General features: G+C 53.3%; 1 protein-coding gene across 2 annotated transcripts; it reads left to right on the forward strand.

Moving 5' to 3' along the window:
* Positions 1-321: 321 nt before the first annotated feature.
* On the forward strand, positions 322-22,394 carry LOC138781780 (alkaline phosphatase, tissue-nonspecific isozyme-like). Of its 2 annotated transcripts, XM_069956785.1 has the most exons (11): positions 322-562; positions 2,092-2,211; positions 12,375-12,490; positions 12,702-12,876; positions 13,401-13,576; positions 13,661-13,804; positions 14,836-14,905; positions 15,838-15,972; positions 16,252-16,443; positions 21,601-21,720; positions 21,808-22,394. In XM_069956785.1, the coding sequence occupies exons 1-11, from the start codon at positions 493-495 to the stop codon at positions 22,029-22,031; spliced, it is 1,542 nt and encodes a 513-aa protein (XP_069812886.1). In that variant the 5' UTR covers positions 322-492; the 3' UTR covers positions 22,032-22,394. The 2 variants fall into 2 exon arrangements, with proteins under 2 accessions (XP_069812886.1, XP_069812887.1); XM_069956786.1 differs by lacking the exons at positions 322-562; positions 2,092-2,211 and adding an exon at positions 5,220-5,300.
* The last annotated feature ends 2,581 nt before the right edge of the window (positions 22,395-24,975 follow it).

The raw sequence follows: 24,975 nt of genomic DNA on the forward strand, positions 1-24,975 counted from the left end.
AGTGGATCATAATCGGGGCGTTTCGGGCAGCAGCCTGGGGCCCTGAGCTCCTGGGGGGCCCATGACCACCCAAAAAGACTTTCAGTGGTGTACTGTCACCCGGCTACACTTCCGCCATGATTCACATGATTCACTGTTTTTTGTGGCAATTTTTCACAAATCAGGACATTATGACATTATCTCTCCTGTACTATGAACGCCAGGCTAGTGCTGCCATAGTTACAGTGGGGGTGGGGGGGCCCAGGCTAGTGCTGCCATAGTTACAGTGGGGTGGGGGGGCCCAGGCTAGTGCCGCCATAGTTACAGTGGGGTGGGGGGGGCCCAGGCTTGGTGAACAGCCCGGGGCCTATGGAAAAGTTAATCCGCCCCTGGCCAAGATGCCCCCGCCCTGCCAGCTGAAATATAAGCCTCACTGCTCCAGGAGCCCAGGCTGCCAGCGCCAAGCCATGAGAGTCTACAGCCCGTAACAGCAGAGAAGACCAGGCAGCCGCCATGAAGAGCATCCTGGTGTGGGTATCAGTGCTGCAGCTGGCGAGGCTGGCAGTGCCCGGAAAATTCCCAGGTGAGCGCTGGTGAAGGGTCCGGCAATATGTATTTGTCTGTATGTGGGATCTGTGCTAAGAAAGAACATCACAGAGAAGACATAATCTCCTTATACTGCCCCAAACTGCATGTCCTGTCACCTCCAGAGCTGCACTCACTACTCTGCTCTTACATCATGTCTCATCCTCCAGAGCTGCACTCATTATTCTGCTGTTACATTATGTCTTATCATCCACAGCTGCACTCACTACTCTGCTCTTACATCATGTCTTATCCTCCAGAGCTGCACTCACTATTCTGCTGTTACATCATGTCTCATCCTCCAGAGCTGCACTCATTATTCTGCTGTTACATTATGTCTTATCCTCCAGAGCTGCACTCACTATTCTGCTGTTACATCATGTCTCATCCTCCAGAGCTGCACACGCTATTCTGCTGATACATCATGTGTTATCCTCCAGAGCTGCACTCATTATTCTGCTGTTACATTATGTCTTATCATCCACAGCTGCACTCACTATTCTGCTGTTACATCATGTGTTATCCTCCAGAGCTGCACTCACTATTCTGCTGTAACGTCATGTCTCATCCTCCAGAGCTGCACTCACTATTCTGCTGATACATCATGTGTTATCCTCCAGAGCTGCACTCACTATTCTGCTCTTACATCATGTCTCATCCTCCAGAGCAGCACTCATTATTCTGCTCTTACATCATGTCTCATCCTCCAGAGCTGCACTCACTATTCTGCTCTTACATCATGTCTTATCCTCCAGAGCTGCACTCACTATTCTGCTGTTACATCATGTCTTATCCTCCAGAGCTGCACTCACTTTTCTACTGTTACATCATGTCTCATCCTCCAGAGCTGCACTCACTATTCTGCTCTTACATCATGTCTTATCTTCCAGAGCTGCACTCACTATTCTGCTGTAACGTCATGTCTCATCCTCCAGAGCTGCACTCAATATTCTGCTGTTACGTTATGTCTTATCCTCCAGAGCTGCACTCACTATTCTACTGTTACATCATGTCTCATCCTCCAGAGCTGCACTCACTATTCTGCTCTTACATCATGTCTTATCCTCCAGAGCTGCACTCACTATTCTGCTGTTACATCATGTCTTATCCTCCAGAGCTGCACTCACTTTTCTACTGTTACATCATGTCTCATCCTCCAGAGCTGCACTCACTATTCTGCTCTTACATCATGTCTTATCTTCCAGAGCTGCACTCACTATTCTGCTGTAACGTCATGTCTCATCCTCCAGAGCTGCACTCATTATTCTGCTGTTACGTTATGTCTCATCCTCCAGAGCTGCACTCACTATTCTGCTCTTACATCATGTGAGTGCAGCTCTGGAGCATAAGACTTGATGTAACAGCAGAATAGTGAGTGCAGCTCTGGAGGGTAAGCCATGATGTAACGGCTGTTGCTGTGTTGTAGCTGTACTCTGTATTCCCTGACTGTGGGGCATAAGTTGCTATGTCCGGTTTAGGATTGTGTCAGTTGACTCTTCATCCCTCTGACTGTTCTTCTTGTCACAGATGTAGAGAAGGAGCCGCAGTACTGGAGAGACCTGAGCCGTCAGACCCTGGAAGAAGCCCTGAGACTGCAGAGACTGAACATGAACGTTGCCAGGAACCTCATCATGTTCCTGGGAGATGGTGGGTACAAGCTGCATGTGTGACCCATTACAGCGAGCACCGCATGGCGATGGGTCACAGCGTCACCTGCTCACAAGCCCCATACAGCTGATGGCTGACACCAGACATGCAGAAGTCGCAAGGTTTAATGGATCTTCCTTGTAAGGGCGACATTGGCACAAGGCATCACTATGTTTCCGGGTGATGGGCATCAGTGATCTGGGTGAGGTAGTGCCCAATGTCACCGCCTTGCTGTCATGTATCATCCTGACAAGTGTCACTCCCTGGAGTGCTGGCTCAACACTCCTGAGCAACTACATGTTACAAATATGTATCCTGGGGTGCTCCCGATGTAGTGTATCTTGGGGTGCTCCCGGTGTAGTGTATCTTGGGGTGCTCCCGGTGTAGTGTATCTTGGGGTGCTCCCGGTGTAGTGTATCTTGGGGCTCTCCCGGTGTAGTATTTCCTGGGGTTCCTCCGGTGTAGTGTCTCTGGTGTGCTCGTCAGTGTAGTGTTTTGCGGGGTGCTCCCAGTGTAGTGTCTCTATATAGTGTGCTGGTGCAGTGTCTAGTGGGGTGCTCCCAGTGTAGTGTATCCTGGGGTGCTCCCTGTGTAGTGTTTCCTGGGGCGCTCCCGCTGTAGTGTCTCCTGGGGGTGCTCCCAGTCTAGCATCTCCTGGGGTGTTCCTGGTGTAGTGTCTCTGTGTAGGTGTAGTATCTCCTGGGGGGCTCCCGGTGTAGTGTTTCCTGGGGCGCTCCCGCTGTAGTGTCTCCTGGGGGTGCTCCCAGTCTAGCATCTCCTGGGGTGTTCCTGGTGTAGTGTCTCTGTGTAGGTGTAGTATCTCCTGGGGGGCTCCCGGTGTAGTGTCTCCTGGGGTGCTCCCGGTGTAGTGTCTCGTGGGGTGCTCCCTGTGTAGTGTTTCCTGGGGTGCTCCCGGTGTAGTGTCTCGTGGGGTGCTCCCAGTGTAGTGTATCCTGGGGTGCTCCCGGTGTAGTGTCTCGTGGGGTGCTCCCTGTGTATTGTTTCCTGGGGTGCTCCCGCTGTAGTGTCTCCTGGGGGTGCTCCTAGTCTAGCATCTCCTGGGGTGTTCCTGGTGTAGTGTCTCTGTGTAGGTGTAGTATCTCCTGGGGGGCTCCTGTTGTAGTGTCTCCTGGGGGGCTCCCGGTGTACTGTCTCCTGGGGGGCTCCCGGTGTACTGTCTCCTGGGGTGCTCTTGGTGTAGTATCTCCTTGGGGTGCTCTCGGTGTAGTTTATCCTGGGGTTCTCCAGGTGTAGGGTCTCTGTATAGTGTGCCAGTGTATTGTCTCCTGGGGTGCTCCCAATATAGTGTATCCTGGGGTGCTCCCGGTGTAGTGTCTCCTGGGGTGCTCCCAATATAGTGTGTCCTGGGGTGCTCCCGGTGTAGTGTCTCCTGGGGTGCTCCCAATGTAGTGTATCCTGGGGGTGTTCCCGGTGTAGTGTCTCCTGGGGTGCTCCCAATGTAGTGTATCCTGGGGGTGTTCCCGGTGTAGTGTCTCCTGGGGTACTCCTGTTGCAGTTTCTCTATATATTGTCTCCTGGGGTGCTCCAGGTGTAGGGTCTCCTGGTTTATTCCCGGTCAGGGTCCCCTGGGGTGCTCCCGGTGTAGTGTCTTTGTATAGTGTCCCGGTGTAGGGTCTCCTCGTATGTTCTCGGTGTAGTGTCTACTGGGGTGCTCCTGGTGTAGTGTCTTCTGGGATGCTCCCGGTGTAGTGTCTCCTGGGGGTGCTCCCAGTGTAGTGTCTCCTGGCGTGCTCCCGGTGTAGTATCTCCTGGGGGGCTCCCGGTGTAGTATCTCCTGGGGGGCTCCTGCTGTAGTGTCTCCTGGCGTGCTCCTGGTGTAATGTCTCCTGGCGTGCTCCCGGTGTAGTGTTTCCTGGGATGCTCCTGGTGTAGTGTCTCCTGGGATGCTCCCAGTGTAGTATCTCCTGGGGGGCTCCTGCTGTAGTGTCTCCTGGGGTGTTCCCAGTGTATTGTCTCCTGGGGTGCTCCGGTGTTGGGACTCCTTGGGATGTTACCGGAGTAGGGTCTCCTGGGGCGCTCCTGGTGTAGTGTCTCCTGGGGGGCTCCTGGTGTAATGTCTCCTGGCGTGCTCCTGGTGTAGTGTCTCCTGGCGTGCTCCTAGTGCAGTGTCTCCTGGGGTGCTCCCGGTCAGTGGCAGAACTACCGCCATAGCAACCGTAGCGGTTGCTATGGGGCCCGCCGCATCAGGGGGCCCGGTGCCCGATTCTGAAATGGATTGGGCCCCCTGACCAGACACTTGCAGCAACCGGCCGCTGAGCGGGCCTCCCGGGTGCTGCAAATGCCCAGCTGCAATGTGCCCGGCGTCCCCCGTCCGGAGGCCCCTCCCCGTCAGCGTCCCCTGCGTCCGTCCGGCATCCCCTGCGTCCCCCTGTCCAGTATAACATGCAGCCCCCGCCCCCATCCAGCATACCTTGCGGCCCCGCCCCCGTACGGTATCTCCTGCGTCCCCGACCGGCGGGTCCAGTGCCCTCTGTGGCTCCCGTCCTGCGACCCCACCCTAATCCAGCGGCCCCAGCCCCCCTCCAACATATTGTGTCCCCAGCAGCCCCAGGCCCCTCCCCCCCTCACATAGTGTGTCCCCAGCAGCCCCCCCCACCACCACATAGTGTGTCCCCAGCCCCCTCCAACATATTGTGTCCCCAGCAGCCCCAGGCCCCCCCCCCTCACATAGTGTGTCCCCAGCAGCCCCAGCCCCCCCCACCACCACATAGTATGTCCCCAGCAGACCCAGCCCGCCCCCCTCCCACGGTTTGTCCCCAGGAGCACCCACCCTCCATACAGTGTCCCCAAAGTCCCCCTCCCCCGCAGTGTCCCAGGGACAACTCCCCCCCCCCCCCCCAGTGTCCCAGCATCACCCCCACCCTTCCCCACAGTGTCCCAGGGCCAACTCCCCCCCCCCCCCCCATTGTCCTGGAGCCAATCCCCACCCCCGCAGTGTCCCAGAGTCAATCCCCCCCAGCCTGTATCACCCCCCCAAACTCAGACCATCATCCCCCCAGACCAGAGAGAAGAGGAAGGCGGGCAGAGCAGACACACAGGACCAGAGGACGAAACAGGAACCAGGACAGGTGAGATTACCCCCAGAAAATTACAACCCCCACTATGTCCTGCTAACAGTGCATGGTGGGAGTTGTAACTTTGCAGTCTGTGGATATTCAAGTTGCAGAACTACAACCCCCATCATGCCCTATTGGCAGTTCATAGCAGGGGATATACAGGACGACATCTCCCAGCATGATGTGTGGTAATATGCAGGACTACATCTCCCAGCATGGTGTGTGGTAATATACAGGACTACATCTCCCAGCATGGTGTGTGGTAATATACAGGACTACATCTCCCAGCATGGTGTGTGGTAATATACAGGACTACATCCCCCAGCATGCTGTGTGTGATAATATACAGGACTACATCTCCCAGCATGGTGTGTGATAATATACAGGACTACATCTCCCAGCATGCTGTGTGGTAATATGCAGGACTACATCCCCAGCATGGTGTGTGTGGTAATATACAGGACTACATCTCCCCAGCATGGTGTGTGATAATATACAGGACTACATCCCCAGCATGGTGTGTGTGGTAATATACAGGACTACATCTCCCAGCATGGTGTGTGGTAATATACAGGACTACATCTCCCAGCATGGTGTGTGTGTGGTAATATACAGGACTACATCTCCCAGCATGGTGTGTGGTAATATACAGGACTACATCTCCCAGCATGGTGTGTGGTAATATGCAGGACTACATCTCCCAGCATGGTGCGTGGGAATATACAGGACTACATCTCCCAGCATGGTGCGTGGTAATATACAGGACTACATCTCCCAGCATGATGTGTGGTAATATGCAGGACTACATCTCCCAGCATGGTGTGTGGTAATATACTGGACTACATCTCCCAGCATGGTGTGTGGGAATATACAGGACTACATCTCCCAGCATGGTGTGTGGGAATATACAGGACTACATATCCTAGCATGGTGTGTGGTAATATGCAGGACTACATCTCCCAGCATGGTGCGTGGGAATATACAGGACTACATCTCCCAGCATGGTGCATGGTAATATACAGGACTACATCCCCCAGCATGGTGTGTGGGAATATACAGGACTACATCTCCCAGCATGGTGTGTGGGGTAATATACAGGACTACATCTCCCCGCATAGTGTGGGGTAATATACAGGACTACATCTCCCAGCATGGTGCATGGTAATATACAGGACTACATCCCCCAGCATGGTGTGTGGGAATATACAGGACTACATCTCTCAGCATGGTGTGTGGTAATATACAGGACTACATCTCCCAGCATGGTGTGTGGTAATATGCAGGACTACATCTCCCAGCATGGTGTGTGGTAATATGCAGGACTACATCTCCCAGCATGGTGCATGGTAATATACAGGACTACATCCCCCAGCATGGTGTGTGGGAATATACAGGACTACATCTCCCAGCATGGTGTGGTAATATGCAGGAATACATCCCCCAGCATGGTGTGTGGGATAATATGTAGGACTACATCACATAATAGGAGTTGTAGTTCTGCAACAGATAAGATGATGACAGGGTACACAAGGGGGAGACGGTGGCACAGTACACTAGCGGCCATATGGGTACATGTAGGGCTCACAACACGTTGCCGGAGGCAGCTTTGTACCTCCAGCCATAAGAGCGTCCACACATACAGTAATTATCTTGCCCGACGCAGCGTTTCTTCGTTCTTACAGCTGGGTGGGCCAGGTGAGGATGTTGGGCAAGGGGGGGCCCCATTCAGTTTTTTGCTATGGGGCCCCATGAATCCTAGTTACGCCCCTGCTCCCGGTGTAGTGTCTCCTGGCGTGCTCCTGGTGTAGTGTCTCCTGGGATGCTCCTGGTGTAGTGTCTCCTGGGGTGCTCCTGGTGTAGTGTCTCCTGGGATGCTCCTGGTGTAGTGTCTCCTGGGGTGCTCCTAGTGCAGTGTCTCCTGGGGGGCTCCCGATGTAGTGTCTCCTGGGGTGCTCCTGGTGTAGTGTCTTCTGGGGTGCTCCCGCTGTAGTGTCTCCTGGGGTGCTCCTGGTGTAGTGTCTTCTGGGGGGCTCCCGGTGTAGTGTCTCCTGGCGTGCTCCTGGTGTAGTGTCTCCTGGGGGGCTCCCGGTGTAGTGTCTCCTGGAGGGCTCCCGGTGTAGTGTCTCCTGGCGTGCTCCTGGTGTAGTGTCTCCTGGGGGGCTCCCGGTGTAGTGTCTTCTGGAATGCTCCTGGTGTAGTCTCCTGGGGGGCTCCCGGTGTAGTGTCTCCTGGGATGCTCCTGGTGTAGTGTCTCCTGGGGTGCTCCCGGTGTAGTGTCTCCTGGCGTGCTCCTGGTGTAGTGTCTCCTGGGGGGCTCCCGGTGTAGTGTCTCCTGGAGTGCTCCCGGTGTAGTGTCTCCTGGCGTGCTCCTGGTGTAGTGTCTCCTGGGGGGCTCCCGGTGTAGTGTCTCCTGGAATGCTCCTGGTGTAGTCTCCTGGGGGGCTCCCGGTGTAGTGTCTCCTGGGATGCTCCTGGTGTAGTGTCTCCTGGGGTGCTCCTGGTGTAGTGTCTCCTGGGGTGCTCCCGGAGTAGTGTCTCCTGGCGTGCTCCTGGTGTAGTGTCTCCTGGGGTGCTCCTAGTGCAGTGTCTCCTGGGGGGCTCCCGGTGTAGTGTCTCCTGGCGTGCTCCTGGTGTAGTGTCTCCTGGGGTGCTCCCGGTGTAGTGTCTCCTGGCGTGCTCCCGGTGTGGTGTCTCCTGGGGGGCTCCCGGTGTATTGTCTCCTGGAGGGCTCCTGGTGTAGTGTCTCCTGGAGGGCTCCCGGTGTAGTCTCCTGGGGGGCTCCCGGTGTAGTGTCTCCTGGAGGGCTCCTGGTGTAGTGTCTCCTGGGGGGCTCCCGGTGTAGTGTCTCCTGGGGGGCTCCCGGTGTAGTGTCTCCTGGAGGGCTCCCGGTGTAGTCTCCTGGGGGGCTCCCGGTGTAGTGTCTCCTAGCGTGTTCCTGGTGTAGTGTCTCCTGGAGGGCTCCCGGTGTAGTGTCTCCTGGAATGCTCCTGGTGTAGTGTCTTCTAGCTCAGTAACCGGTCAATGAACACATCCAGTGATGGTGGTTGTCGTGACGCCAGTGCAAGTCCTAACCCAATGTTGATCTTTGCTCTGCCAGAGCTTTTAGAACAATACTTGAGTAGTGAGATACTTTTACCCGTGTTTAGACTATGGTCTGACCACCTTCTGCCCTACAGTGTCAGATACTCATCCTAATAGGTGATACAAGCCCAGCCTTGGTTACCTGGGTGAAGCTAAGTGTCCGAGTCTTCCCGGCTAACTTGCACTGCGAGATAGTATACGTAGACCCTCTGGTAGCTTTGTTCTGTCTAGGCTAGTTGCTCTTGTATAGTAGGATACTGCCCTGCACTTTGTTGAGTGGTTCTCAGCGTGGGCTAGGATGATCCCCGACTTTTCTCCCTCTGTAGTGTCTAGCACTGCATAGTAGATATATTAGATAGAAGAACTGAGTGTCTCTGGTTGCATCTACACACCTGTGTCCCACCAACTCACTAGACCACACTGAACTATCCCGGACAAGGGTCCTGGGAGAGCTAGGCCCTGGCTTGGCTACAGCAGGGATGTTCGCTCTGTGTGTCTGGATAAGACTGAAGCTACACCTCCTCCCACCAAGTAACCTCCTACAGGGACTATGCAAGGAACCCTGTGAGTGGTGGAAAGGAATGTGTGCAAAAGAAAGAAAAGAAGGGATAGGCTGAGAGTAGAGAGCATATCCCATAGGTCAGAAAAAACACATGGTATAAACAAAACATTAACCCTTTGGTAGCTTCAGCTGTACCATATATGAGCATACATATAAAACACTGACATCTAGTGGTGAAATTAGAGAATACTTTCATCACCATAGACTGGGAGCAGGTGCTGTCACATACTGATGCAGCTAATAAATGGGAAATCTTCAAATCCACATTAAATAACTGTACTTGCAAATATATTCCTATGGGTAACAAATATAAACGGTAAAAATCAAATCCCACATGGCTTACAACCGAGGTTAGAAGGGCTATAAATGAGAAAAAAGGGGCACTCAAAAAATACAAATCAGAGGGGTCAGCTGTAGCCTTTAAACATTACAAAGAATACAATAAAACCTGTAAAAATGTAATAAAAGCAGCAAAAATTCACAATGAAAGGCAGGTAGCTATAGATAGCAAAAGAAACCCCAAAAAATTCTTCAAATATATTAATGCAAAAAAACCAAGGTCAGAGCATGTAGGACCCCTAAATAATGGTGACGGGGAGTTAATAACTGGGGATCAAGAGAAAGCTGAGTTACTTAATGGCTTCTTCAGTTCTGTATATACAAAAGAAGAGGATGGAGCTATGGTGGGTGGGGCCAGTACTGAGGTGGGTGGGGCCAGTGCTGCTAACACATGTAATGTACTGAACTGGTTTACTATAGATATGGTCCAAGATAAATTAAATAAACTCAATGTAAGCAAAGCTCCAGTGCCTGATGGATTGCACCCCAGAGTTCTTAGGGAACTCAGTTCTGTAATTTCTCTACTTGTATGAAATATTCCGTGATTCTTTGCTTACTGGTATTGTGCCGAGGGACTGGCGTAATGCAAATGTAGTGCCGATCTTCAAAAAGGGCTTTAGAACTTCCCCAGGTAACTACAGACCTGTAAGCTTAACGTCCATTGTGGGGAAACTATTTGAGGGGCTTATAATGGACTACATCCAGGAATATGTAGTGGCTAATAGTATTATAAGTGATAACCAGCAGCCTGGATGGCGGCGCGGCTGTGGATATTGTGTACCTGGATTTTGCAAAAGCGTTTGACACAGTTCCTCATGGACGTCTGATGGGGAAGTTAAAGTCTATCGGTTTGGAAAATTTAATGTGTAACTGGATTGAAAACTGGCTTAATAATCGTACCCAGAGAGTGGTGGTCAATGATTCCTACTCCGAATGGTCCCCGATAATAAGTGGTGTACCCCAAGGGTCAGTACTGGGCCCTCTTCTGTTTAACTTGTTTATTAATGATATTGAGAATGGAATTAACAGCAATGTTTCTATCTTTGCAGATGACACCAAGCTTTGTAGTACAGTACAGTCTATGGAGGATGTGCAGATGTTACAGGCTATGTAGTACAGCACAGTCTATGGAGGATGTGCTGATGTTACAGGCTTTGTAGTACAGTACAGTCTATATAGGATGTGCAGATGTTACAGGCTTTGTAGTACAGTACAGTCTATGGAGGATGTGCAGATGTTACAGGATGTGCAGTACAGTACAGTCTATGGAGGATGTGCAGATGTTACCGGCTTTGTAGTACAGTACAGTCTATATAGGATGTGCAGATGTTACAGGCTTTGTAGTACAGTACAGTCTATGGAGGATGTGCAGATGTTACAGGATGACTTAGACACACTGAGTGTTTGGGCGTCCACTTGGCAAATGAGGTTCAATGTGGATAAATGTAAAGGTATGCACCTGGGTACTAATAACCCGCATGCATCATATGTCCTGGGGGGAGTTATTCTGGGAGAGTCACTGATAGAGAAGGATCTGGGTGTACGTGTAGATAATAGACTACAGAACAGCACACAATGTCAGTCAGCTGCTTCTAAGGGCAGCAGGATATTGTCATGTATATAACAGGCCTGTACTCACGGGACAGGGATATAATATTACCGCTTTATAAAGCTTTGGTGCGGCCTCATCTGGAGTATGTCGTCCAGTTTTGGAACCCGATTCATAAAAAGGATGTTCTAGAGCTGGAGAGGGTACAAAGACGGGCAACTAAACTAATAGGGGAATGGAGCATCTTAGTTATGAGGAGAGATTAAAAGAATTACATTTGTTTAGTCTGGAGAAGAGACGTTTAAGGGGAGATATGATTAATTTATTTATATATATAAATGGCCCCTACAAGAAATATGGGGAAAAGATGTTCCAGGTAAAACCCCCTCAAAGGACAAGGGGGCTCTGCCTCCGCCCGGAGAGACAAGGGGCGCTGCCTCCGCCTGGAGAGACAAGAGGGCGCTGCCTCCGCCTGGAGAGACAAGAGGGCACTGCCTCGGCCTGGATAGACAAGGGGGCGCTGCCTCCGCCTGGAGAGACAAGAGGGCACTGCCTCCGCCTGGATAGACAAGGGGGCACTGCCTCCACCTGGAGAGACAAGAGGGCACTGCCTCCGCCTGGAGAGACAAGGGGGCACTGCCTCCACCTGGAGAGACAAGGGGGCGCTGCATCCGCCCGGAGAGACAAGGGGGCGCTGCCTCCGCCTGGAGAGACAAGGGGGCGCTGCCTCCGCCTGGAGAGACAAGGGGGCACTGCCTCCGCCTGGAGAGACAAGGGGGCACTGCCTCCGCCCGGAGAGACAAGGGGGCGCTGCCTCCGCCTGGAGAGACAAGGGGGGCGCTGCCTCCGCCTGGAGAAAAAAAGGTTCAATCTCCGGAGGCAACAAGCCTTCTTTACCATGAGAACTGTGAATCTGTGGAACAGTCACCCCAGGATCTGGTCACAGCAAAAACAGTAGAGGGCTTCAAAACCGGCCTAGACAAGTTCTTAGAGCAAAATAATATAAATGCATATGTATAGAGCCTATCACCCCTCCCCCTCCCCTGTATCCATTACCTTCTTGGTTGAACTTGATGGACATGTGTCTTTTTTTCAACCGTATTAACTATGTAACTATGTAACCTGGAGAAAAAGCTTTTGTGACAGGTGTGAAGGAGAAACACGAAACACCCGTGGTGGGACACCACACCTGTCTATAAGGTCTTGTCTATTAGGTCCTGTCTATAAGATCCCTCTATAAGGTCCTGTCTATAAGATCCCCTCTATAAGGTCCTGTCTATAAGATCCCTCTATAAGGTCCTGTCTATAAGATCCCCTCTATAAGGTCCTGTCTATAAGATCCCCTCTATAAGGTCCTGTCTATAAGATCCCCTCTATAAGGTCCTGTCTATAAGATCCCCTCTATAAGGTCCTGTCTATAAGATCCCCTCTATAAGGTCCTGTCCGATCTGTCCTGACTGACCTCTCGGCAGAATTGGCTGGGCACGGCTAAGCTGTGGGCTTCTCCTGTTGATCTGACCCCTAATAATGAATGTTGTTGGTTTTGTTGCGGCAGGAATGGGAATATCGACGGTCACTGCCACCCGGATTCTCCGAGGACAGAAGGACGGGGGACCGGGAGAAAATAGTCGCCTGGAGATGGAAAAATTCCCTTATGTGGCTTTGTCGAAGGTAAGAAAGGTATGGGGGAGGGGGGCTGTTGGGGCAAAAAGGACTAGAGGAGCCGAGGTGACACTGGGGCAAAGAGGACCGCCTGCCATATCTGGAGACCCCTACATGATGGGTGAGAGTCCTAGTACTGGGGGGTTACCTGCTGGCTGATGACAGATTAGATTGTGAGCTCCTGGGGTCCTGGTGACCACTGTCTAATGTCTCTTTACAGACGTACAACACGAACTCCCAGGTCTCGGACAGTGCAGGAACGGCCACCGCTTTCCTGTGTGGGGTGAAGACCAATAGAGGAGTCATCGGGCTGAGCGCCGCCACGGAGCTAGGATCCTGTAATACATCCAAGGGCAACGAGGTGGACTCCATCCTGAAGTGGGCCAAGGCGGCAGGTGTGTGCCAAGAATTCATCAATCCAGGGGGCGGAGCTGTGACTACCTCTGATATAGGGGCTGGTTGTCAGCAGTAATAGATGTCATTATATTATATCTGTGATGTCATGCAAGGGGCGGAGCTGTGACTACCTCTGATATAGGGGCTGGTTGTCAGCAGTAATAGATGTCATTATATTATATCAGTGATGTCATGCAGGGGGCGGAGCTGTGACTACCTCTGATATAGGGGCTGGTTGTCAGCAGTAATAGATGTCATTATATTATATCAGTGATGTCATGCAGGGGGCGGAGCTTTCACTACATCTCAGACATGTTATAGTGTCTTGTTGTCAGGAGTGATAGATGTCATTATATTATATCATTGATGTCATGAAGGGGGCGGGGCTGTGACTACCTCTAATATAGAGGCTGGTTGTCAGCACTAATAGATGTCATTATGTAATATCAGTGATGTCATGCATGGGGCGGAGCTGTGACTACCTCTGATATAGGGGCTGGTTATTAATGTCAATCATCTTTAGGGAAGTCGGTGGGTGTGGTAACGACGACCCGGATCAATCACGCCACCCCAGCCGGTGCGTATGCCCACAGCGCTAATCGTAACTGGTACTCAGACGCTGACATGCCACCAGACGCCATCCGTCAGGGCTGTAAGGATATCGCCTGGCAACTGATTAACAACATAGCAGATATAGAGGTGAGGGGCCCCGGGGCCACACATGGGATGTTGGGGGTAGTAGTCACATCGCAGCTATGACGCATTTCCTTTATTTTTGTGCAGGTGCTTATGGGAGGAGGCAGAATGTACATGTACCCAAACGCCACCCCCGATGTGGAGTACCCCCAGGACCCCCAAGCTAACGGCACAAGACTGGACGGACAGGACTTAGTGGGTCTCTGGTACAAGAAGAAACCGCCCTCAAAGGTGAGAAACATAGATGCGACACTACGGGTGAGCTGCAGTTCCATATGGTAGGATGCAGGTCTGAACGGTGACATCACAGCTACGAAAACTGGCCCTGACCCGAGGCCCCCGCAGGTACCAGGTGGAACTACAAGGTCCAGCCTACCCACACAGCCTTTATAAATGAAGAAACGTTGAAGAAGTGGGTCCTCCAGACAGGAGTGAGAGGAGTGAGAACAAAGGAGCCTGGAGGAGATAGAGAAGTCTGGAGGGCATAGAGGAGCCTGGAGGGGATAGAGGAGCCTGGAGGGGATAGAGAAGTCTGGAGGGGATAGAGAAGTCTGGAGGGGATAGAGGAGCCTGGAGGGGATAGAGGAGCCTGGAGGGGATAGAGGAGCCTGGAGGGGATAGAGAAGTCTGGAGGGGATAGAGGAGCCTGGAGGGGATAGAGAAGTCTGGAGGGGATAGAGAAGTCTGGAGGGGATAGAGGAGCCTGGAGGGGATAGAGAAGTCTGGAGGGGATAGAGAAGTCTGGAGGGGATAGAGGAGCCTGGAGGGGATAGAGGAGCCTGGAGGGGATAGAGGAGCCTGGAGGGGATAGAGAAGTCTGGAGGGGATAGAGGAGCCTGGAGGGGATAGAGGAGCCTGGAGGGGATAGAGGAGCCTGGAGGGGATAGAGAAGTCTGGAGGGGATAGAGGAGCCTGGAGGGGATAGAGGAGCCTGGAGGGGATAGAGGAGCCTGGAGGGGATAGAGAAGTCTGGAGGGGATAGAGAAGTCTGGAGGGGATAGAGGAGCCTGGAGGGGATAGAGGAGCCTGGAGGGGATAGAGGAGCCTGGAGGGGATAGAGGAGCCTGGAGGGGATAGAGAAGTCTGGAGGGGATAGAGGAGCCTAGAGAGGATAGAGGAGCCTGGAGGACTACCCAACGCTATAATCCCGCGAGCATCCCGATCCCTGTATCCGGCACAGTGGTGGATGGGATACGGCTCCGGATGTGATCAGAGATAATACAATAATGAGTATTTCAGGATAAATCCATTGTGTGTTCTAGGTCTCTTGTTACATCTGGAATAGGAGTCAGCTGATGGAACTCGACCCAAGAAAGGTGGACTACCTGATGGGTGAGTAGTAGCCACATCTCGTGTCTGCCTGGTTCTCACTCAGCAATGATGGGAATGCCCTCCTGCCCCACCCCCATACCCCTCCCCTCCTGCTTCACCCCCCCTCCCCTCCTGGTTCACACCCCCTCCCCTCCTGCTTCACCCCCCCTCCCCTCCTGGTTCACCCCCTCCCCTCCTGCTTCACCCCCCCTCCCCTCCTGCTTCACCCCCTCCCCTCCTGCTTCACCCCCCCTCCCCTCCTGGTTCACCCCCTCCCCTCCTGCTTCACCCCCCTCCCCTCCTGCTTCACCCCCCTCCCCTCCTGCTTCACCCCCCCTCCCCTCCTGCTTCACCCCCCCCTCCCCTCCTGCTTCACCCCCTCCCCTCCTGCTTCACCCCCATACCCTCCTGCTTCACCCTCCCCCTCCCCTCCTGCTTCACCCCCCCCTCCCCTCCTGCTTCACCCCCCCTCCCCTCCTGCTTCACCCCCCTCCCCTCCTGCTTCACCCCCCCTCCCCTCCTGCTTCACCCCCCCTCCCCTCCTGCTTCACCCCCCTCCCCTCCTGCTTCACCCCCCCTCCCCCTCCTGCTTCACCCCCCTCCCCTCCTGCTTCACCCCCCCTCCCCTCCTGCTTCACCCCCATACCCTCCTGCTTCACCCTCCCCTCCCCTCCTGCTTCACCCCCCCCTCCCCTCCTGCTTCACCCCCCTCCCCTCCTGCTTCACCCCCCCTCCCCTCCTGCTTCACCCCCCCTCCCCCTCCTGCTTCACCCCCCTCCCCTCCTGCTTCACCCCCCCTCCCCTCCTGCTTCACCCCCCCTCCCCTCCTGCTTCACCCCCCCTCCCCTCCTGCTTCACCCCCCCTCCCCTCCTGCTTCACCCCCCTCCCCTCCTGCTTCACCCCCCCCCCTCCCCTCCTGCTTCACCCCCATACCCTCCTGCTTCTTTTCTAGGTCTCTTTGAGCCGGGTGATCTCCACTATGAGCAGAAGAGGAATACGTCCACTGACCCCTCCCTCTCGGAGATGGTCACAGTCGCCATTCGCATCCTACAAAAGAATCCCAAAGGCTTCTTCCTGCTGGTGGAAGGTGAGCTGTGGTCGGTGTCTGTTTGGCAGAGCTGCTCCCATGTTTTTTTTTGTTGTTTTTTTTTTATTTATTTTTTATTAAATTTGAAAATTTTACAACAAGGCCTATAAATGGCCTAGACAACAATGAAAACAGATAACATAAGAAAAAATAAATAAATAAATAATGCATACCAGACCTGCTCCCATGTTAGTGTTATTGCTCAGGGCTGATGGCGGATGTGGTGAACCTCATGGTGGATGATATTATTACTCCGACCACTGACATTAATGGCTCTAGGTGGACTGATTGACGAAGGCCACCATGCTGGACAGGCAAGTCTAGCCCTACACGAGACTGCAGAGATGGACAGAGCTGTGGGCCTGGCTGGGACCTTGACCTCAGAGGAGGACACTCTCACCCTGGTTACTGCTGACCACTCCCATGTCTTCACCCATGGGGGCTACCCGCTCAGGGGGAACCCCATACTTGGTAAGAGAATACACAGTGACATGCAGGTATATAGAGGAAATCTTTTGACAGGCTCTATTCTTCTCTGTATAGAAGCTTCTGTAGCAGGCTGTCTCCTCTCTGTAGAGCAGCTCCTGTAGCAGGCTGTCTCCTCTCTGTATAGAAGCTCCTGTAGCAGGCTGTCTCCTCTCTGTAGAGCAGCTCCTGTAGTAGACTGTCCCCTCTCTGTACAGCGGCTCCTGTAGCAGGCTGTCTCCTCTCTGTATAGAAGCTCCTGTAGCAGGCTGTCTCCTCTCTGTAGAGCAGCTCCTGTAGCAGGCTGTCTCCTCTCTGTATAGAAGCTCCTGTAGCATGCTGTCTCCTCTCTGTAGAGCAGCTCCTGTAGCAGGCTGTCTCCTCTCTGTAGAGCAGCTCTTGTAGCAGGCTGTCTCCTCTCTGTAGAGCAGCTCCTGTAGCAGGCTGTCTCCTCTCTGTAGAGCAGCTCCTGTAGCAGGCTGTCTCCTCTCGGTAGAGAGGCTCATGTATGCAGGCTGTCTCCTCTCTGTAGAGCAGCTCCTGTAGCAGGCTGTCTCCTCTCTGTATAGAAGCTCCTGTAGCAGGCTGTCTCCTCTCTGTATAGAAGCTCCTGTAGCAGGCTGTCTCCTCTCTGTATAGAAGCTCCTGTAGTAGGCTGTCTCCTCTCTGTATAGAAGCTCCTGTAGCAGGCTGTCTCCTCTCTGTAGAGCAGCTCCTGTAGCAGGCTGTCTCCTCTCTGTATAGAAGCTCCTGTAGCAGGCTGTCTCCTCTCTGTAGAGCAGCTCATGTAGCAGGCTGTCCCCTCTCTGTAGAGCAGCTCCTGTAGCAGGCTGTCTCCTCTCTGTATATAAGCTCCTGTAGCAGGCTGTCTCCTCTCTGTATAGAAGCTCCTGTAGCAGGCTGTCTCCTCTCTGTAGAGCGGCTCCTGTAGCAGGCTGTCTCCTCTCTGTAGAGCAGCTCCTGTAGTAGACTGTCCCCTCTCTGTAGAGCGGCTCCTGTAGCAGGCTGTCTCCTCTCTGTAGAGCAGCTCCTGTAGCTGGCTGTCTCCTCTCTGTAGAGCGGCTCCTGTAGCAGGCTGTCTCCTCTCTGTAGAGCGGCTCCCGTAGCAGGCTGTCTCCTCTCTGTAGAGCAGCTCTTGTAGCAGGCTGTCTCCTCTTTGTAGAGCAGCTCCTGTAGCAGGCTGGCCCCTCTCTGTATAGAAGCTCCTGTAGCAGGCTGTCTCCTCTCGGTAGAGAGGCTCATGTAGCAGGCTGTCTCCTCTCTGTAGAGTGGCTCATGTAGCAGGCTGTCTCCTCTCTGTAGAGCAGCTCCTGTAGCAGGCTGTCTCCTCTCTGTATAGAAGCTCCTGTAGCAGGCTGTCTCCTCTCTGTAGAGCGGCTCCTGTAGCAGGCTGTCTCCTCTCTGTAGAGCAGCTCCTGTAGCAGGCTGTCTCCTCTCTGTAGAGCAGCTCCTGTAGCTGTCTCCCTCTCTCTGTAGAGCAGCTCCTGTAGCAGGCTGTCTCCTCTCTGTATAGAAGCTCCTGTAGCAGACTGTCTCCTCTCTGTATAGAAGCTCCTGTAGCTGGCTGTCTCCTCTCTGTATGGAAGCTCCTGTAGCAGGCTGTCTCCTCTCTGTAGAGCAGCTCCTGTAGCAGGCTGTCTCCTCTCTGTATAGAAGCTCCTGTAGCAGGCTGTCTCCTCTCTGTAGAGCAGCTCCTGTAGCAGGCTGTCTCCTCTCTGTATGGAAGCTCCTGTAGCAGGCTGTCTCCTCTCTGTATGGAAGCTCCTGTAGCAGGCTGTCTCCTCTCTGTATGGAAGCTCCTGTAGTAGGCTGTCTCCTCTCTGTATATAAGCTCCTGTAGCAGGCTGTCTCCTCTCTGTAGAGCAGCTCCTGTAGCAGGCTGTCTCCTCTCTGTATAGAAGCTCCTGTAGCTGTCTCCCTCTCTCTGTAGAGCAGCTCCTGTAGCAGGCTGTCTCCTCTCTGTATAGAAGCTCCTGTAGCAGGCTGTCTCCTCTCTGTATAGAAGCTCCTGTAGCAGGCTGTCTCCTCTCTGTATGGAAGCTCCTGTAGCAGGCTGTCTCCTCTCTGTAGAGGGTTTTCTGTAGCAGGCTGTCTCCTCTTTGTATGGAAGCTCCTGTAGCAGGCTGTCTCCTCTCTGTAGAGCAGCTCCTGTAGCTGGCTGTCTCCTCTCTGTATAGAAGGTCCTGTAGCAGGCTGTCTCCTCTCTGTATAGAAGCTCCTGTAGCAGGCTGTCTCCTCTCTGTAGAGAAGCTCCTGTAGCAGGCTGTCTCCTCTCTGTAGAGCAGCTCCTGTAGCGGGCTGTCTCCTCTCTGTATAGAAGCTCCTGTAGCTGGCTGTCTCCTCTCTGTATAGAAGCTCCTGTAGCTGGCTGTCTCCTCTCTGTATGGAAGCTCCTGTAGCAGGCTGTCTCCTCTCTGTATGGAAGCTCCTGTAGCAGGCTGTCTCCTCTCGGTAGAGCAGCTCCTGTAGCAGGCTGTCTCCTCTCTGTAGAGGGTTTTCTGTAGCAGGCAGTCTCCTCTCTGTAGAGCAGCTCCTGTAGCAGGCTGTCTCCTCTCTGTAGAGCAGCTCCTGTAGCAGGCTGTCTCCTCTCTGTAGAGCAGCTCCTGTAGCAGGCTGTCTCCTCTCTGTATAGAAGCTCCTGTAGCTGGCTGTCTCCTCTCTGTATAGAAGCTCCTGTAGCTGGCTGTCTCCTCTCTATATGGAAGCTCCTGTAGCAGGCTGTCTCCTCTCTGTATGGAAGCTCCTGTAGCTGGCTGTCTCCTCTCTGTATAGAAGCTCCTGTAGCTGGCTGTCTCCTCTCTGTATAGAAGCTCCTGTAGCTGGCTGTCTCCTCTCTGTATGGAAGCTCCTGTAGCAGGCTGTCTCCTCTCTGTAGAGCAGCTCCTGTAGCAGGCTGTCTCCTCTCTGTATAGAAGCTCCTGTAGCAGGCTGTCTCCTCTCTGTAGAGCAGCTCCTGTAGCAGGCTGTCTCCTCTCTGTATGGAAGCTCCTGTAGCAGGCTGTCTCCTCTCTGTATGGAAGCTCCTGTAGCAGGCTGTCTCCTCTCTGTATGGAAGCTCCTGTAGTAGGCTGTCTCCTCTCTGTATATAAGCTCCTGTAGCAGGCTGTCTCCTCTCTGTAGAGCAGCTCCTGTAGCAGGCTGTCTCCTCTCTGTATAGAAGCTCCTGTAGCTGTCTCCCTCTCTCTGTAGAGCAGCTCCTGTAGCAGGCTGTCTCCTCTCTGTATAGAAGCTCCTGTAGCAGGCTGTCTCCTCTCTGTATAGAAGCTCCTGTAGCAGGCTGTCTCCTCTCTGTATGGAAGCTCCTGTAGCAGGCTGTCTCCTCTCTGTAGAGGGTTTTCTGTAGCAGGCTATCTCCTCTTTGTATGGAAGCTCCTGTAGCAGGCTGTCTCCTCTCTGTAGAGCAGCTCCTGTAGCTGGCTGTCTCCTCTCTGTATAGAAGCTCCTGTAACAGGCTGTCTCCTCTCTGTATAGAAGCTCCTGTAGCAGGCTGTCTCCTCTCTGTAGAGAAGCTCCTGTAGCAGGCTGTCTCCTCTCTGTAGAGCAGCTCCTGTAGCGGGCTGTCTCCTCTCTGTATAGAAGCTCCTGTAGCTGGCTGTCTCCTCTCTGTATAGAAGCTCCTGTAGCTGGCTGTCTCCTCTCTGTATGGAAGCTCCTGTAGCAGGCTGTCTCCTCTCTGTATGGAAGCTCCTGTAGCAGGCTGTCTCCTCTCGGTAGAGCAGCTCCTGTAGCAGGCTGTCTCCTCTCTGTAGAGGGTTTTCTGTAGCAGGCAGTCTCCTCTCTGTAGAGCAGCTCCTGTAGCAGGCTGTCTCCTCTCTGTAGAGCAGCTCCTGTACCAGGCTGTCTCCTCTCTGTAGAGCAGCTCCTGTAGCAGGCTGTCTCCTCTCTGTATAGAAGCTCCTGTAGCTGGCTGTCTCCTCTCTGTATAGAAGCTCCTGTAGCTGGCTGTCTCCTCTCTGTATGGAAGCTCCTGTAGCAGGCTGTCTCCTCTCTGTATGGAAGCTCCTGTAGCAGGCTGTCTCCTCTCGGTAGAGCAGCTCCTGTAGCAGGCTGTCTCCTCTCTGTAGAGGGTTTTCTGTAGCAGGCTGTCTCCTCTCTGTAGAGCAGCTCCTGTAGCAGGCTGTCTCCTCTCTGTATAGAAGCTCCTGTAGTAGGCTGTCTCCTCTCTGTATAGAAGCTCCTGTAGCAGGCTGTCTCCTCTCTGTAGAGCAGCTCCTGTAGTAGGCTGTCTCCTCTCTGTAGAGCAGCTCCTGTAGCAGGCTGTCTCCTCTCTGTATAGAAGCTCCTGTAGCAGGCTGTCTCCTCTCTGTATAGAAGCTCCTGTAGCTGGCTGTCTCCTCTCTGTATAGAAGCTCCTGTAGCAGCCTGTCTCCTCTCTGTAGAGCAGCTCCTGTAGCAGGCTGTCTCCTCTCTGTATAGAAGCTCCTGTAGCAGGCTGTCTCCTCTCTGTATAGAAGCTCCTGTAGCAGGCTGTCTCCTCTCTGTAGAGCAGCTCCTGTAGCAGGCTGTCTCCTCTCTGTAGAGCAGCTCCTGTAGCAGGCTGTCTCCTCTCTGTATAGAAGCTCCTGTAGCAGGCTGTCTCCTCTCTGTATAGAAGCTCCTGTAGCAGGCTGTCTCCTCTCGGTAGAGCAGCTCCTGTAGCAGGATGTCTCCTCTCTGTATGGAAGCTCCTGTAGCAGGCTGTCTCCTCTCTGTATAGAAGCTCCTGTAGTAGACTGTCCCCTCTCTGTAGAGCAGCTCGTGTAGCAGGCTGTCTCCTCTCTGTATAGAAGCTCCTGTAGCTGTCTCCTTTCTGTAGAGCAGCTCCTGTAGTAGGCTGTCTCCTCTCTGTAGAGCAGCTCCTGTAGCAGGCTGTCCCCTCTCTGTAGAGCAGCTCCTGTAGCAGGCTGTCTCCTCTCTGTATAGAAGCTCCTGTAGCAGGCTGTCTCCTCTCTGTAGAGCAGCTCCTGTAGTAGGCTGTCTCCTCTCTGTAGAGCAGCTCCTGTAGCAGGCTGTCTCCTCTCTGTATAGAAGCTCCTGTAGCAGGCTGTCTCCTCTCTGTATAGAAGCTCCTGTAGCTGTCTCCCTCTCTCTGTAGAGCAGCTCCTGTAGCAGGCTGGAGGCTAGTGATCTGGGGAGGGGGCAGACATCCTCAGTCATTTTCTAACATGTTCTTTTGCCCCCCAGGAATGGCTCTGGGGGAGAGTGACGTGGACCAGATGCCTTTCACCTCTATTCTCTATGGGAATGGACCTGGCTTCAAGGTAGAAGGAGGGAAGCGAGAGAACATCACAGGCGTAAACACAGGTGAGATCTGCTCCATCATGTGGCCCAGGGATCTGCTAGATCCCTCTGGATCCTCATACATTATACTGATGAACTCATTCTCCACAGAGGACGCTGAATACCTCGCCCAGTCAGCAGTGCCCCTCAAGTTAGAGACGCACGGAGGAGAGGATGTCGCCATCTTTGCCAAAGGTCCAATGGCTCATCTCCTGCATGGTGTGGTGGAGCAGAGCTATATACCCTACGCCATGGGCTACGCAGCCTGTATCGGGCCCGACCAGGAGCACTGCAGTGGACGCAAAGGACATGGCCGACCCCCAGTCTGGTACTAGAAGTCACACTGAGGCCACGCCCCCTGTAATAATCAGCCAATCACTGCAGACTGTAAATTATAACAATGACTTGACATTAAAGCGGCGGTCTGGTCTCATGTTCATAATGGAAAGTTCTGTAACCAGTACATGAATATTTACCATGCTGGATGTGAAGGGAACAATGGACGTTCATCTGGACGCTCCCAGTCCTGTGCTCACTGCCGGGGGTCTACTGCAATTGCATCCTGTTTAGACTCCTCTAACCCCTCTCATCCCCACCCCCTTCCCTTCCTGACTCCTCTGTTCCCTGCAAAACTCCTCTGTTAGAAAAGGTACTCCGGCAACAACAACAAAAAAAATAAAATCATTAGCTGCTGTATGTCCTGCAGGAAGTGGTGTATTCTCGCCAGTGTGACACACTGCTCTCTGCTGCCCCCTCTGTCCATGTCAGGAACTGTCCAGAGCAGCAGCAAATCCCCATAGAAAACCTCTCCTGCTCTGGACAGTTCCTGACATGGACAGAGGTGGCAGCAGAGAGCACTGTGTCAGACTGGAGAGAATAGACCACTTCCTGCAGGACATTCAGCAGCTGATAAGTCCTGGAAGACTGTAGATTTTTACAATTTACAAATCTATATACCTTTTTGACACCAATTGAAATTAAATCAATTTTGGTCCACACCTTTAACTCCTCCAGTCTTCTCTGCCCTCCTACAGACTTCTGTTTTTTCCCCAGAATACATTGTCCCCTATAGACACTCCTGCCCTCTCTGACTCCTCTATCCTCCTGACACTCCTGCCCTCTCTGACTCCTCTATCCTCCTGACACTCCTGCCCCCTCCAGACTCCTCTGCTTTCTCCAGACTCCTCTGTCTCCTCCAGACTTCTTTATCCTCCTCCTCCAGACTATCCTGTCCCCTCTCCACAGAAGCACCTGCTGCCATCAACCCAGAACTTTAGTTTCATTGTCAAAGGTTTTGATCAGTCTGGGTCTGAAGAAGCCATAAGAAGACTGCACTGCATCGGAGCCGGGAGAGGACTGTGCTGCAGAGCCGGGAGAGGACTGTGCTGCAGAGCCGGGAGAGGACTGTGCTGCAGAGCCGGGAGAGGACTGTGCTGCAGAGCCGGGAGAGGACTGTGCTGCAGAGTCGGGAGAGGACTGTGCTGCAGAGCCGGGAGAGGACTGTGCTGCAGAGCCGGGAGAGGACTGTGCTGCAGAGCCGGGAGAGGATAGTGCTGCAGAGCCGGGAGAGGACAGTGCTGCAGAGCCGGGAGAGGACTGTGCTGCAGAGCCGGGAGAGGACTGTGCTGCAGAGCCGGGAGAGGACTGTGCTGCAGAGCCGGGAGAAGACTGTGCTGCAGAGCCGGGAGAGGACTGTGCTGCAGAGCCGGGAGAGGACTGTGCTGCAGAGCCGGGAGAGGACTGTGCTGCAGAGTCGGGAGAGGACTGTGCTGCAGAGTCGGGAGAGGACTGTGCTGCAGAGCCGGGAGAGGACTGTGCTGCAGAGTCGGGAGAGGACTGTGCTGCAGAGCCGGGAGAGGACAGTGCTGCAGAGTGGGGAGAGGACTGTGCTGCAGAGCCGGGAGAGGACAGTGCTGCAGAGCCGGGAGAGGACTGTGCTGCAGAGCCGGGAGAGGATAGTGCTGCAGAGCCGGGAGAGGACAGTGCTGCAGAGCCGGGAGAGGACAGTGCTGCAGAGCCGGGAGAGGACTGTGCTGCAGAGCCGGGAGAGGACTGTGCTGCAGAGCCGGGAGAGGACAGTGCTGCAGAGCCGGGAGAGGATAGTGCTGCAGAGCCGGGAGAGGATAGTGCTGCAGAGCCGGGAGAGGACAGTGCTGCAGAGCCGGGAGAGGACAGTGCTGCAGAGCCGGGAGAGGACAGTGCTGCAGAGCCGGGAGAGGACTGTGCTGCAGAGCCGGGAGAGGATAGTGCTGCAGAGCCGGGAGAGGATAGTGCTGCAGAGCCGGGAGAGGATAGTGCTGCAGAGCAGACTTCTCATTCTCACCATCAGCCAGCTTCTGAACACTCAGACCCGGACTGATACTACCCCAATACTGTTGACATTTCTCTCTGATTTCTCTGTGACATGTCTCTATGATGTCTCTCTGATATGTCTCTATGATGTCTCTCTGATATGTCTCTATGATGTCTCTCTGATATGTCTCTATGATATGTCTCTATGATGTCTCTCTGATATGTCTCTATGATGTCTCTCTGATATGTCTCTCTGATATGTCTCTGATATGTCTCTATGATGTCTCTCTGATATGTCTCTATGATGTCTCTGTGACATGTCTCTATGATGTCTCTCTGATATGTCTCTGTGATGTCTCTCTGATATGTCTCTCTGATGTCTCTGATATGTCTCTATGATGTCTCTATGATGTCTCTCTGATATGCCTCTATGATGTCTCTCTGATATGTCTCTGATATGTCTCTATGATGTCTCTCTGATATGTCTCTGATATGTCTCTATGATGTCTCTCTGATATGTCTCTATGATATGTCTCTATGATGTCTCTCTGATATGTCTCTATGATGTCTCTCTGATATGTCTCTCTGATATGTCTCTCTGATATGTCTCTATGATGTCTCTCTGATATGTCTCTGATATGTCTCTATGATGTCTCTCTGATATGTCTCTATGATGTCTCTCTGATATGTCTCTATGATGTCTCTATGATATGTCTCTCTGATATGTCTCCAGTGGTGGTCTTTGGCACCAAGCACCCCAAGCGATCGCTTGGGGCCCCCAACATCCAGGGGGGCCCCCACGCCCCGCTCTTGTGCTCAAGACCGCTGGACAGGGCCGCTGCCCCGCTCGCTGCTGCCATCTGAACTGTAACTATGAGCACTCGTAATGAGCGCTCATAGTTACATGCAGCAGCACTGACAGGGCGGGAGACATTGGCCCCCTTCCTGTCAGTCACTCTTGTGGCCGCAGGAAGGGTTTTCCCTGCG

Source organism: Dendropsophus ebraccatus, unplaced genomic scaffold, assembly GCF_027789765.1.
Source record: "Dendropsophus ebraccatus isolate aDenEbr1 unplaced genomic scaffold, aDenEbr1.pat pat_scaffold_988_ctg1, whole genome shotgun sequence".
NCBI lineage: Eukaryota > Metazoa > Chordata > Amphibia > Anura > Hylidae > Dendropsophus > Dendropsophus ebraccatus.